Source organism: Triticum urartu, chromosome 6A (genome assembly GCF_056163025.1).
Source record: "Triticum urartu cultivar PI428250 chromosome 6A, HENAU_Tu73, whole genome shotgun sequence".
NCBI classification, from domain to species: domain Eukaryota; kingdom Viridiplantae; phylum Streptophyta; class Magnoliopsida; order Poales; family Poaceae; genus Triticum; species Triticum urartu.
In genome coordinates, this window is record NC_141878.1 from 579,167,117 (window position 1) to 579,181,975 (window position 14,859).

At 43.4% G+C, this 14,859-nt stretch overlaps 1 protein-coding gene across 1 annotated transcript; it reads right to left on the minus strand.

Moving 5' to 3' along the window:
- Positions 1–2,154: 2,154 nt before the first annotated feature.
- LOC147966593 (uncharacterized) lies at positions 2,155–2,778 on the minus strand. The gene has a single exon (XM_087528191.1). The coding sequence runs from the start codon at positions 2,776–2,778 to the stop codon at positions 2,155–2,157; it is 624 nt and encodes a 207-aa protein (XP_087384317.1).
- Positions 2,779–14,859: the final 12,081 nt, after the last annotated feature.

Here is a 14,859-nt window from a genome sequence, read left to right on the forward strand (position 1 = left end):
AAAGATGAACAGTGGCTGAGCCACAAACACTATGTCAGCTATATGATCATGCAAAGCAATATGACAATAAATGCTCAAGTCATCAAACGGAAACGGTGGAAGTTGCATGGCAATATATCTCGGAATGGCCATGGAAAAGCCATAATAGGTAGGTATGGTGTGTGTTTTGAGGACGATATAATGAGGCTTATGTGTAATAGAGCGTATCATATCACGGGTTTTGGATGCACCTGCGAAGTTTGCACCGCGTCTCAATGTGAGAAAGGGCAATGCACGGTGCCGTAGAGGCTAGCAAATTGCGAAAAGGTAAGAGTGCATATAATCCATGGACTCACATTATTCATAAAGAAATCATATACTTATTGCAAAATTTTATTAGCCCTCAAAGTAAAGTACTACTACGCATGCCCCTAGGAGGATAGATTGGTAGGAAAAGACCATCGCTCATCCCCGACCGCCACTCATAAGGAAGACAATCAAAAATAAATCATGCTCCAACATCATAGCATAACAAGAGACTATACGTGCATGCTTCGGGAATCACAAACCTTAGGGCATCTCCAGCTGCGCCCCCAACAGGCCCTCTCCAAGCGATTTTGCCGCGCCAACGCCAAAAAAACGGCCTAATCGCGCCCCCAGAAGCCCGGTTTTTGCCGGCTCGGGCCAAAACTGGTGCCGGCGGACCCAGGCCGAACCCGGCGCCCTGGGGGGCACTTGGGGAGCCGGCACAAGCGAAAAAGACGCATGGGTCCGCCCTGGCGGCGACCCGAGGGCCTTTTCCTGCCGCTTCTTGATGCTTTTCCCTCGCATCTCTTCCGCTCGCTCGCCTTCCTCCCGCCATTCCCTCCCTTTCTCCCGCCAAACCCCCTCCAGCTCGCCTTCCAGTCGCCGCCATGCCGCCGAAGAAGTACGCCATGCCGCGCACGGCGGCAACCACGACTAGCATCGTGGCCCAGCCGAAGCAGAGGAAGCCGAGGGCGCCGCCATCGAAACCACCGGGCATGTCGAGCGCCGAGTGGAGGGTGGAAGTTCAGCGACGCGACGCAGTCACCACCGACCGATGGAACAGGGCCATTGCCAAGAAGGCCCGCGACAACGCGGCGCGTGCGGCGGCGTCTTCCTCATCGGTCAACCATGGGGGGATGATGAATCCACCCGTCGTCAGCCACGCCCAGTACGCGCCCTGGGGACAACAAGGCGTCGGATCTCCATGGGGATCGTCGTCGCCCGGCTACGCCGACGGCGACGCGCACGGGGGGTTCAACCCAAATGTGACCTTCCCCCATGGCCACCCCGCGACGGGCACACCCTCGCCCGCCTTTGTCGGCGTGCAGTACCCTCCATACAACTACTCGCCGCCCGCCGCCTACGCGTCCACACCGATGCCCCATCTCCACCGTGGACCGCTGCCCTTCTCACACCTCAGCGACACGGACGACACAGGAGCCGACATGGACGACATCATCATGACAGGATCGACCGCGGCCGCCGCGTCTCCCGGGTTCGCCACCCAGGACGAGGTAGTGGATCTCAGCGGCGACATGGAGGCCGAGCTCGGCTACTTCTATGGTGAGAACGCGCACGAAGCGCAGGAACCTGAGGAGGAGGAGGAGGACGACGACGACGACGACGAGGAGGAGGAGGAGGAGGAGGAGCCGGCTCCTGTTCCGACGAAGGGGCGCCAGAAGAAGAAGAAGCGGGCGGCTAGGTCAGGCGAACCGCGCATCAAGTGGACGTCCAAGGAGGAGGAATGCCTCGCCGAAGCATGGAAAGTCGTCTGCCTCGACCCAACGACTGGCGCGAACCAGAGCTTGGAGACGTACTGGGACCGCATCAAGGCCGAGTTCGATGAGCGGAAGCTCGTCGACCCGTACTTCAAAGGCGTCTACATGCAGCGCGGCTCCAAGGCGATGGTGAACCATTGGGGGCGTATCCAGTTAGCGTGCAACAAATGGCATGGAATCGTCGAGGAGGTCGCGACTCGCCCGGAGAGCGGCGCCAGCGTTGAGGATCAGGTACGCACGCCGTTCGCCCGCATCTCTTCGTCGTCAACGTCCGCCGCCCGCCAACTGTTTGTTCCTCCGCGCAGCTGCTGCGTATGTTCACCATGTATCGGCGCGACAACCAAGACGCCAACTTCAAGCACCTTCACGTCTACAAGCGCATTGACAAGTGCGAGAAGTGGGCGGAAGTCCGACGTGCCCTCGACAAGGCCAAGGAGACATACAAGCCGGACGCGACGACTCCGGGCGCGTCAGAGGGGCGGCCGGACAGCCACAAATTGGCAAAGAAGGGTAAAAACGCCAACGTGGCAACCGCGCGAGTGCAGGAGTCCATCGAGCATTGCCTCGCCGACGCCCAGGCCCGGGCCGTCCTACGTGAAGAGAAGACCGAGGCACGGTGGTCGTCGCTGATGAAGAACAGCGCCATCAAGCTCGACCTGCTCCGGACGAACATCGCCGCGAAGAAGAGGAACACCGACATGGCTTTTCTGATGGGCGGGGCGGACATGCTCCAGAGCAACGACGAGCAGCTCAGGGCGTGGTACATGGCGGAGCGCGGCCTCATCCTGAACCAGATGCAGACGGCAACGCCGACGACGCAAGCTCCCGCGCCCATGACCACACGGACGCCAAGCCCGAACGACGCCTCTACATCGCCGCCCAGCAGTGCCGAAGCCGCGCCGACACAGCCTAGCACTGAAGCAGCTCCGACACCGCCGAGCCCGCGCACGCCGACTCCGCCAACGCCTGGAGCCGACCCTGCCGAGTGAATCATTGCGCACGCGAACTTGCAGCGTGTGGCGCTCTGTTTTTGTAACGCCAGACTACGTCCGATCACCGGATTTGTGGCGTCTTTTGAGAGCGGGAACGACCAAGTTGAAATTTCCCGCATCCTGGGGCCGGCGCTTGGGGGCGTGACTGGGAGCTAGGTCGCCCCCAGGGGCCGAACTAGCGCCGGCACGCCCCCAGGCCGCTCTATTTAGGCGCCCTAGGGGGCCGAACGGCTGGAGATGCCCTTAACACCAATATTCCTACTGATACGTCTCCAACGTATCTATAATTTTTGATTGCTCCATGCTACTTTATCTACTGTTTTGGACTATATTGGGCTTTATTTTCCACTTTTATATTATTTTTGGGACTAACCTATTAACCGGAGGCCCATCCCAGAATTGCTGTTTTTTTGCCTATTTCAGTATTTCGAGGAAACAAAATATCAAACGGGGTCCAAACGGAATGAAACCTTCGGGAATGTGATCTTCTCACCGAACGTGATCCAGGAGACTTGGACCCTACTCCAAGAAGTTTCAGGGGAGGTCACGAGGGTGGAGGGCGCGCCCCCCTGGGCACGCCCCCTGCCTCGTGGGCCCCTCGGAGCTCCACCGACGTGCTCCTTCCGCCTATATATCTCCATATACCCTAAAAACATCCGGGAGCAACATAGATCGGGAGTTCCGCCGCCAGAAGCCTCTGTAGCCACCGAAACTCAATCTAGACCCGTTCCGGCACCCTGCCGGAGGGGGCAATCCTTCTCCGGTGGCCATCTTCATCATCCCGGTGCTCTCCATGACGAGGAGGGAGTAGTTCTCCCTCGGGGTATGTACCAGTAGCTATGTGTTTGATCTCTCTCTCTCTCTCTCTCGTGTTCTTGAGATGATACGATCTTGATGTATCGCGAGCTTTGCTATTATATTTGGATCCTATGATGTTTCTTCCCCCCTCTTCTCTCTTATAATGAATCGAGTTTCCCCTTTGAAGTAATCTTATCGGATTGAGTCTTTAAAGACTTGAGAACACTTGATGTATGTCTTGTCGTGGATATCTGTGGTGACAATGGGATACCACGTGCCACTTGATGTACGTTTTGGTGACCAACTTGCGGGTTTCATGACATTGGGAACCTATGCATAGGGGTTGGCACACGTTTTCGTCGTGATTCTCCGGTAGAAACTTTGGGGCACTCTTTGAGGTTCTTTGTGTTGGTTGAATAGATGAATTGAGATTGTGTGATGCATATCGTATAATCATGCCCACGGATACTTGAGGTGACATTGAAGTATCTAGGTGACATTAGGGTTTTGGTTGATTTGTATCTTAAGGTGTTATTCTAGTACGAACTCTAGGGCTGTTTGTGACACTTATAGGAATAGCCCAACGGATTGATTGGAAAGAATAACTTTGAGGTGATTTCGTGCCCTACCATAATCTCTTCGTTCGTTCTCCGCTATTAGTGACTTTGGAGTGACTCTTTGTTGCATGTTGAGGGATAATTTTATGATCCAATTATGTTAGTATTGTTGAGAGGACTTACACTAGTGAAAGTATGAACCCTAGGCCTTATTTCCTATCATTGCAATACCGTTTACGCTCACTTTTATCATTAGTTACCTTGCTGTTTTTATATTTTCAGATTACAAATACCTTTATCTACCATCCATATTGCACTTGTATCACCATCTCTTCGCCGAACTAGTGCACCTATACAATTTACCATTGTACTGGGTGTGTTGGGGACACAAGAGACTCTTTGTTATTTGGTTGCAGGGTTGCTTGAGAGAGACCATCTTCATCCTACGCCTCCTACTGATTGATAAACCTTAGGTCATCCACTTGAGGGAAATTTGCTACTGTCCTACAAACCTCTGCACTTGGAGGCCCAACAACGTCTACAAGAAGAAGGTTGTGTAGTAGACATCAAGCTCTTTTCTGGCGCCATTGCCGGGGAGGTGAGTGCTTGAAGGTATATCTTTAGATCTTTCAATCGTGTCTTTTAGTTTCTTGTTTTATCACTAGTTTAGTTTATAAAAGAAAATTACAAAAAAATGGAATTGAGTTTATCTCATACGCTTCACCTTTTTAATATCTTTTGTGAGTATGATGGAAAGGATAATTGTGCTCAAGTGCTAGAAGAAGAAATCTACAAAATGTTTGGCACTAAATCTTTGAATGATGAGCATGATTGCAATGTTGTTAGTACAAATTCTTTGAATATCCATGATGCTAATGATGATTGCACTAGTTATGATGAAAATACCTCCTATAAACATGTCAATTTTTGTGGAGTAGATTGGGTTTGCAAGTACACACCGAATAGGGAAGATAGATATTGTAAGAGGCATAAGTACTTAGAAACTAAATTGTTGCAAGAAAGTCTAGATGAATGTGCTGAAAGATTCAATATTTTTCGTGCCCCTTGTGAACTTTGCAATGAACATGGTCATTTAAAGCTCCAATACTATTTGTTTCATGATCAAGTCGTGTCCAAACATTGTGATAATTTGATTACCCTTGAGCATCATAAAGAGCTTAGCCTTCTTTTGGGTTATGAAGAAATGAAACGTATAACTGAGGGTATTCCAAAGTTTAATCTTGATAGAGTTCTTGATTTTGATCTAGAGAATATTTATATGTATTGTGCGGTGAATTGCATTGAAAATCCTTATATTGCCAACTACATAAAGAAAAGGAAACAAATAGAAGATGAAGAGAATACTAATGAAAGGGAAGAGACTTCCCAATATCCTCCTATTATCTCTTATGATGAATTAGGAAACGAGGAGGAGCCTCCTATTCAACCAATCTCATTAATAAGAAGCTCCAAAAAGAGGATTGAACCCACACACGATGTGGTAAAGAAGAAGAAAAGAAAAAAGGAAGAGAGGTAAAAAGGTATCTCTCCCAAATAAAGTTGCTCCTATTATTGCTGTGCCTCATGAAAATGAAGATGATACATTTGATGATGATCTCGTTATGCCTATTGCTTGTTGTGATGATTATGATTGGGAAGATAATGATACTTCTTATGATCTTGAAAATCTTTTTGGCACATGCTTGGAAGAATATAATAATTGCTATACTATTGGTGCTATCCATGCTATTAATGATGAGAGTGATTATGCTTATGATACGAAAAGGCCCAAGCTTGGGGAAGCTATGTTTGATGAGGATGACATATTTGAGAATATATTTGCTGCAATTAATGTCTTTCCCAAGCTTGGGGATTCTATGTTTAATAATGATGATATTTTTAGCCTTCCATGTTTTGATATGCAAAGTGATTATGATGAGAGCAAAGTTGCTACTTATGATGATTATGGTGATGAAACTTATGCTATAAAAAGTAGTAATGATTATATTTATAAAACTTGTCATGATTATGATTACACCTTCTCTGAACATTACTCTTTTAATATGGAAACAATTTATAGTATTCGACTTTCCTATGATACTCCCACTATTCCGAATGAGAAGAATTTTGCCTATGTGGAGAGTAATAAATTTTCTATGCTTGTATATCATGAAAAGAATGCTTTAGGTGCTGGTTATATTGTTGAATTCATTCATGATTCTACTGAAAATTATTATGAGGGAGGAACATATGCTTGTAGGAATTGCAATAATATCAAGTTTCCTCTCTATGTGCTTAAAATTTTGAAGTTATGCTTGTTTTACCTTCCTATGCAAGTTGATTCTTGTCTCCACAAGTTGTTTTCTCACAAAATACCTATGCATAGGAAGTGGGTTAGACTTAAATGTGCTAGTCATATTCTTCATGATGCTCTCTTTATGTTACAATTCTTATCTTTTATGTGAGCATCATTGAAATCATCATGCCTAGCTAGGGGCGTTAAACGATAGCGCTTGTTGGGAGGCAACCCAATTTTATTTTTGTTCCTTGACTTATGTTCCTGTTTAGTAATAAATAATCCATCTATATTCTGTTTAGATGTGGTTTTATCTTTTAATTAGTGTTTGTGCCAAGTTAAACCTATTAGATCTTCTTGGAAGATAGTTATTTGATCTTGCTGTAATTTCCAGAATCTTTGCGCTCAGTGCCCGAATTGTCAAAAATCACCAGAACGTGATAAAATAGTGATTCCAATTTCTTCTGATCAATAAACAAATTTCCCAGGCCGTCTAATTTTGGTAGAATTTTTTGGGTTCCAGAAGTTTGCGTTAGTAACAGATTACTATAGACTGTTCTGTTTTTGACAGATTCTGTTTTGCGTGTGTTGTTTGCTTATTTTGATGAATCTATGGCTAGTAAAATAGTTTATAAACCATAGAGAAGTTGGAATACAGTAGGTTTAACACCAATACAAATAAAGAACAAGTTCACTACAGTACCATAAAGTAGTCTTTTGTTTTCTTTCTCTAACGGAGCTCACGAGATTTCTATTGAGTTTTGTGTTGTGAAGTTTTCAAGTTTTGGATGAATTCTTTTGATGGATTATGGAACAAGGAGTGGAAAGAGCCTAAGCTTGGGGATGCCCATGGCACCCCCAAGATAATCCAAGGACACCAAAAAGTCAAAGCTTGGGGATGCCCCGGAAGGCATCCCCTCTTTCGTCCACTTCCATCGGTAATTTACTTGGAGCTATATTTTTATTCACCACATGATATGTGTTTTGCTTGGAGAGTCTTGTATTATTTGTGTCTTTGCTTGTTAGTCTACCACAACCATCCTTGCTGTACACACCTTTTGAGAGAGCCATGTATGAACTGAAATTTGTTAGAATACTCTATGTGCTTCACTTATATCTTTTGAGCTTGATAGTTTACTCTATGTGCTTCACTTATATCTTTTTGAGTGTGATAATTTTTGCTCTAGTGCTTCACTTAGATCTTTTAGAGCACGGTGGTGGTTTGTTTTAAAGAAACTTGATCTCTCATGCTTCACTTAGATTATTTTGAGAGTCGTTAATAGCATGGTAATTTGCTTAATGTTAATATACTTGGTATTCAAGATATGTGAAACTTTCTTTTTAGTGGGTTGAATACTAAGATAAGTTTGATGCTTGATAATTGTTTTGAGATATGGAGGTGATAATATCATAGTCGTGCTAGTTGAGTAGTTGTGAATTTGAGAAATACTTGTGTTGAAGTTAGCAAGTCCCGTAGCATGCACGTATGGTTAAAGTTGTGTAACAAATTTGAAGCATGAAGTGTACCTGGCTTGTGCATCCTTATGAGTGGAGGTCGGGGACGAGCGATGGTCTTTTCCTACCAATCTATCCCCCTAGGAGCATGCGTGTAGTACTTGATTTTTGATGACTTCTAAATTTTTGCAATAAGTATATGAGTTCTTTTGACTAATGTTGAGTCCATGGATTATACGCACTTTTACCTTTCCGCCATTTGCTAGCCTCTTCGGTACCGTGCATTGCCCTTTCTCACATTGAGAGTTGGTGCAAACTTCGCCGGTGCATCCAAACCCCGTGATAGGATATGCTCTTTCACACATAAACCTACCTATATCTTCCTCAAAACAGCCACCATACCTACCTATCATGGCATTTCCATAGCCATTCCGAGATATATTGCCATGCAACTTCCATCATCATCATCATCATCATCATCATGACATGCTTTACTTTTGTCATATTGCCATTGCATGATCTTGTAGTTGACATCGTATTTGTGGCAAAGCCACCATGCATTATTTTTCATACATGTCACTCTTGATTCATTGCACCATCCCGGTACACCGCCGGAGGCATTCATATAGAGTCATATCTTGTTCTAGTATTGAGTTGTAATCATTATGTTGTAATCAATAGAAGTGTGATAATCATCATTATTAGAGCATTGCCCAATCAAACAAAAAGAGAAAGGCCAAAAAGGAAAAAAAGAAAGGCCAAAAAAAGAGAAAATAAAAAGGGAAATGCTACTATCTCTTTTTCCACACTTGTGCTTCAAAGTAGCACCTTGTTCTTCATGTAGTGAGTCTCATATATTGTGCTTCAAAGTAGCACCATGATTTTCATATAGTGAGTCTCATAATTTGTCTTGTTCATACTAGTGGGAATTTTTCATTATAGAACTTGGCTTGTATATTCCAACGATGGGCTTCCTCAAAATGCCCTAGGTCTTCATGAGCAAGCAAGTTGGATGCACACCCACTAGTTTTCTTTTGTTGAGCATTCTTAGCTCTAGTGCATCCGTTGCATGGCAATCCCTACTCCTTGCATTAACATCAATTGATGGGCATCTCCATAGCTCATTGATTAGCCTCGTTGATGTGAGACTTTCTCCTTTTTTGTCTTCTCCACACAATCCCCATCATCATATTCTATACCACCCATAGTGCTATGTCCATGGCTCGCGCTCATGTACTGCGTGAAGGTTGAAATTTTTTGAGATTATTTGAGTATGAAACAATTGCTTGGCTTGTCATCGGGGGTATAGAAGTTGGGAACATCTTTGTGTGACGAAAATGAAGCATAGCCTAACTATATGATTTTGTAGGGATGAACTTCCTTTGGCCATGTTATTTTGAGATGACATAATTGTTTGATTAGTATGCTTGAAGTATTATCATTTTTTATGTCAATATGAACTTTTGTCTTGAACCTTTCGGATCTGAATATTCATACCATGATTAAGAATATTTACATTGAAATTATGCCAAAGTATCACTCCGCATCAAAAATTCTCTTTTTATCATTTACCTACTCGAGGACGAGCAGGAATTAAGCTTGGGGATGCCTGATACGTCTCCAACGTATCTATAATTTTTGATTGCTCCATGCTACTTTATCTATTGTTTTGGACTATATTGGGCTTTATTTTCCACTTTTATATTATTTTTGGGACTAACCTATTAACCGGAGGCCCAGCCCAGAATTGCTGTTTTTTGCCTATTTCAGTATTTCGAGGAAACAGAATATCAAACGGAGTCCAAACGGAATGAAACCTTCGGGAACGTGATCTTCTCACCGAACGTGATCCAGGAGACTTGGACCCTACTCCAAGAAGTTTCCGAGGAGGTCACGAGGGTGGAGGGCGCCCCCCTGGGCGCGCCCCCCTGCCTCGTGGGCCCCTTGGAGCTCCACCGATGTGCTCCTTCCGCCTATATATCTCCATATACCCTAAAAACATCCGGGAGCAACATAGATCGGGAGTTCCGCCGCCAGAAGCCTCCGTAGCCACCGAAACTCAATCTAGACCCGTTCCGGCACCCTGCCGGAGGGGGCAATCCTTCTCCGGTGGCCATCTTCATCATCCCGGTGCTCTCCATGACGAGGAGGGAGTAGTTCTCCCTCGGGGCTGAGGGTATGTACCAGTAGCTATGTGTTTGATCTCTCTCTCTCTCTCTCTCTCTCTCGTGTTCTTGAGATGATACGATCTTGATGTATCGTGAGCTTTGCTATTATATTTGGATCCTATGATGTTTCTTCCCCCCTCTTCTCTCTTGTAATGAATCGAGTTTCCCCTTTAAAGTAATCTTATCGGATTGAGTCTTTAAAGACTTGAGAACACTTGATGTATGTCTTGCCGTGGATATCTGTGGTGACAATGGGATACCACGTGCCACTTGATGTACGTTTTGGTGACCAACTTGCGGGTTTCGTGACATTGGGAACCTATGCATAGGGGTTGGCACACGGTTTCGTCGTGATTCTCCGGTAGAAACTTTGGGGCACTCTTTGAGGTTATTTGTGTTGGTTGAATAGATGAATTGAGATTGTGTGATGCATATCGTATAATCATGCCCACGGATACTTGAGGTGACATTGAAGTATCTAGGTGACATTAGGGTTTTGGTTGATTTGTATCTTAAGGTGTTATTCTAGTATGAACTCTAGGGCTGTTTGTGACACTTATAGGAATAGCCCAACGGATTGATTGGAAAGAATAACTTTGAGGTGGTTTTGTACCCTACCATAATCTCTTCGTTCGTTCTCCGCTATTAGTGACTTTGGAGTGACTCTTTGTTGCATGTTGAGGGATAATTTTATGATCCAATTATGTTAGTATTGTTGAGAGGACTTACACTTGTGAAAGTATGAACCCTAGGCCTTATTTCCTATCATTGCAATACCGTTTACGCTCACTTTTATCATTAGTTACCTTGCTGTTTTTTATATTTTCAGATTACAAATACCTTTATCTACCATCCATATTGCACTTGTATCACCATCTCTTCGCCGAACTAGTGCACCTATACAATTTACCATTGTATTGGGTGTGTTGGGGACACAAGAGACTCTTTGTTATTTGGTTGCAGGGTTGCTTGAGAGAGACCATCTTCATCCTACGCCTCCTACGGATTGATAAACCTTAGGTCATCCACTTGAGGGAAATTTGCTACTGTCCTACAAACCTCTGCACTTGGAGGCCCAACAACGTCTACAAGAAGAAGGTTGTGTAGTAGACATCACCTACTCGAGCATAATTACTCATCAACATAACTCACATATCACATCATCATATCTCAAAACTATTACTAAGAATCAAGTTTATTTTGTCCAATGATCTTCATGACATTTTTCTTTTCTTTATCCTTTTTGGATATTTATCACTTTGGGACTAATTTTCATGTATTGGTTTTCATAAGCTCAAACAAATATAAGTGAAGATCATGAGCATAATATTTCTTTCTCTTAAAATAATGTAAGTGAAACAAGAGAGATTTTCTTCAAAATTTTACTAACTCTCAAATAAATCTAATTGAAGCAAGGGAGCATTTTTTCAAAATTACTAAGCACGCCGTGCTCAAAAAGATATAAGTGAAGCACTAGAGCAAGTCCTAGCTCATAAAAGATTTAAGTGAAGCATAGAGAGCAATTCTAACAAGTCATGACATAATTTTGGCTCTCTCGAATGGGTGTGTCCAGAAAGGATTGATGACTTAAAACACAAAATAAAATAAGCAAAGACACATATCATACAAGATGCTCCAAGCAAAACACATATCATGTGACGAATAAAAATATAGTCTCGAGTAAAATACCGATAGTTGTTGGAAGAAAGCGGGAATTCCAGTCGGGGGCATCCCCAAGCTTAGTTGGTCGCTCATTTTTGCATAATAGCTTGGGATGGCGGGGCATCCCCAAGCTTAGGCTCTTCCATCCTTCCTTCATCCATCGTAAGATAACCCAAAACTTGAAAACTTCAATCACAGAAAACTCAACAAAACCTTCATGAGATCCGTTAGTATAAGAATAATAAACCACTACTATAAGTGTTGTATCAAACCAATTCATACTTTGTTTTTGTATTATATCTACTGTATTCTAACTTTTCTATGGCAAAAACCCATCAAAGAAAACCATAGAGCCATCAAAATAAGCACACAACACAAAGAAAACAGAATCTGTCAAAACAGAACAGTCTGTAGCAATTTGACTATTTCGAATACTTCTGTAACTCCAAAAATTCTGAAAAATTAGGAAGACCTGAGAAACTTGTATATTGATCTACTTCAAGTGAAATGGTATTTTATCGCTCTCTGGTAAAAAATGAAAATTAATTTTGTGAGCATCAAAGTTTCTATTTCTTCAGCAAGATCAAACAACTATCACCCAAGAAGTTCCTAAAGGCTTTACTTGGAACAAACACTAATTAAAACATAAAAACACAATCATAACAGTATCATAATTGTGCTAACACACAAGAACAGGAAGTAAAAAGCAAGAATAAATTTTATTCATTGGGTTGCCTCCCAACAAGCGCTATAGTTTTACGCCCTTAGCTAGGCATAAGGCGAGGATCTAAGTTTTGTCATCCTTCTTCTTGACTTTCTTAGAGATATTTTCATCATGAGGCTTTGTAAACACAACATAAAACATGTTATCCATAGAGGCCTTAGCAATCCTAAGTTGGTTTTCATCATACCCCTTTTGATTTCCCGCAACAATCCAAGAGTAATGTTGATTAACCTTATTGAAGACTTGTTGGATTATATCTAAAACTGGGACTTCCTTTTTAAGATTCTCATCAAAGATTTTATTGTCCCCAAGAAAATGTCTTAAAGAATAATCATTATTTTAAAGAATTTCATCTATCACAGGTTTTTCACGATTCATACCATAAAAGTCAAAGATTTCCCTAGCTTCCCGTATTATGTAGTCAAACTCATTCATAAGAACGAGAGTGGCCAACTTTTTAGCTCTAGGATTCTTTATAATGGGGAGCTCAAAAACAATCTTTGCAAGGTAGGATGGGTACGAATAAATTTACTTTCAAGTTTCAGAACTAGTGCTGAAATAGCATCCGCATAAGATCTGGTAGTTTTAAGTATAGGAGCATCATCAAGACTAAGCTTCCCAATAGAATTGAAAAATTCTTGGATACGTTCTTTTCCCATAACGTTCCCTTGCCCCAAGATAAAAGTTTTAGCATCCAGATTGCCCGTATGTCCTATTTTAGGAGTTAGGCTATCACTGTTGGTGCCATACCGAAATCACTCATGATTGCAAGCAAAGGATAGATCTGACGAGAAAACGGCGAACGGAAAAGGGAGGCGAATAGAACGGCAAATTTTTGTGAAGTGGGGGAGAGGAAAACGAGAGGCAAATAATGTAAATTGCGAGGAGATGAGATTTGTGATTAGGAACCTGGTTATGTTGAATATCCTCCACGGCTACGGCGCCAGAAATTTCTTTTGATCGCTCTCTGACTATAGCGCCAGAAAAGCTCTTGTCTGCTAGGACTACGTCGGTACTTCCCCAAAGAGGAAGGGATGATGCAGCACAGTGACAGTAGGTATTTCCCTCGGTGAAGAAATTAAGGTTATCGAACCAGTAGGAGAACCAAGCAACACAACGAACATCACCCGCACACAAATAACAACACCTTGCAACCTGACGTGTTAAAGGGGTTGTCAATCCCTTTCGGGTAACGATGCTAGAAAATTGTAGTAGATTGAAATAGTAGATCACAAATAAAATAAAGTGCAGCAAAGTATATTTGGATTTTTGGTTTAATAGATCTGAATAAAAATGCAAAGAAAAAGTAGATCGTAAGCAAATATATGAGGAAGAAGACCCAGGGGCCGTAGGTTTCACTAGTGGCTTCTCTCAAGAAAGATAGCAAACGGCGGGTAAAGAAATTGCTGTTGGGCAATTGATAGAACCTCAAATAATTATGACGATATCCAGGCAATGATCATTACATAGGCATCATGTCCAAGATTAGTAGACCCACTCCTGCCTGCATCTACTATTATTACTCCACACATCGACCGCTATCCAGCATGCATCTAGTGTATTAAGTTCATGGAAAAACGGAGTAATACAATAAGAACGATGACATGATGTAGACAAGTTCCGTTTATCAATTGCGTAGATATAGATCCCGTCTTTTTATCCTAAGTAGCAATGATACATACGTGTCGGCTCCCTTTATGTCACTAGGATTGAGCACCTTAAGATCGAACCCACTACTGGGCACCTCTTCCCATTGAAAGATAAATAGATCAAGTTGGCCAAACAAAACCCAAATATCGGAGAAAAAATATGAGGCTATAAGAGATCAAAGAAACTCAAATAACTTTCATGGATATAAAAAGATATGACTGATCATAAACTCAAAGTTCACCAGATCCCAACAAACACACCGCAAAAAGAGTTACATCATATAGATCTCCAAGAGACCATTGTATTGAGAATCAAGAGAGAGAGAGAGAGAGATGAAGCCATCTAGCTACTAACTACAGACCTGAAGGTCTACAAAGAACTACTCACACATCATCAGAGAGGCACCGATGGAGGTGGTGAACCCCATCTGAGATGGTGTCTAGATCATCAAATTCGACATTAAGAGGATTATCACGGGCAAGCTTTTTAACAGAAATAAGATTACGAATGAGATGAGGAGAAACTAGGACGTCACGAAGAGAGATTGGTTTAGCGGTGGTCAGAATGTGCGTCTGGCCGGTGTGTGTAACTGCAAGTTCGGATCCATCGCCGACTACTATGCGAGAGGAAGTGTAGGGGGTAGAGGAGGAGAGCATGCTGGAGGACGATGCCATGTGGGTTGTGGCGCCCGTGTCGAGATACCAGTCGGCTGTCAGAGGGGCCGGCTGCTGCTGCTGCATCGTCATGGCATTGAGCACGTGAATGAGCGCGTT

Bases quoted from the DNA above. Each gene is read 5' to 3' on its own strand.
- LOC147966593 (XM_087528191.1), bottom strand. From the start codon at position 2,778: ATGATTCACTCGGCAGGGTCGGCTCCAGGCGTTGGCGGAGTCGGCGTG.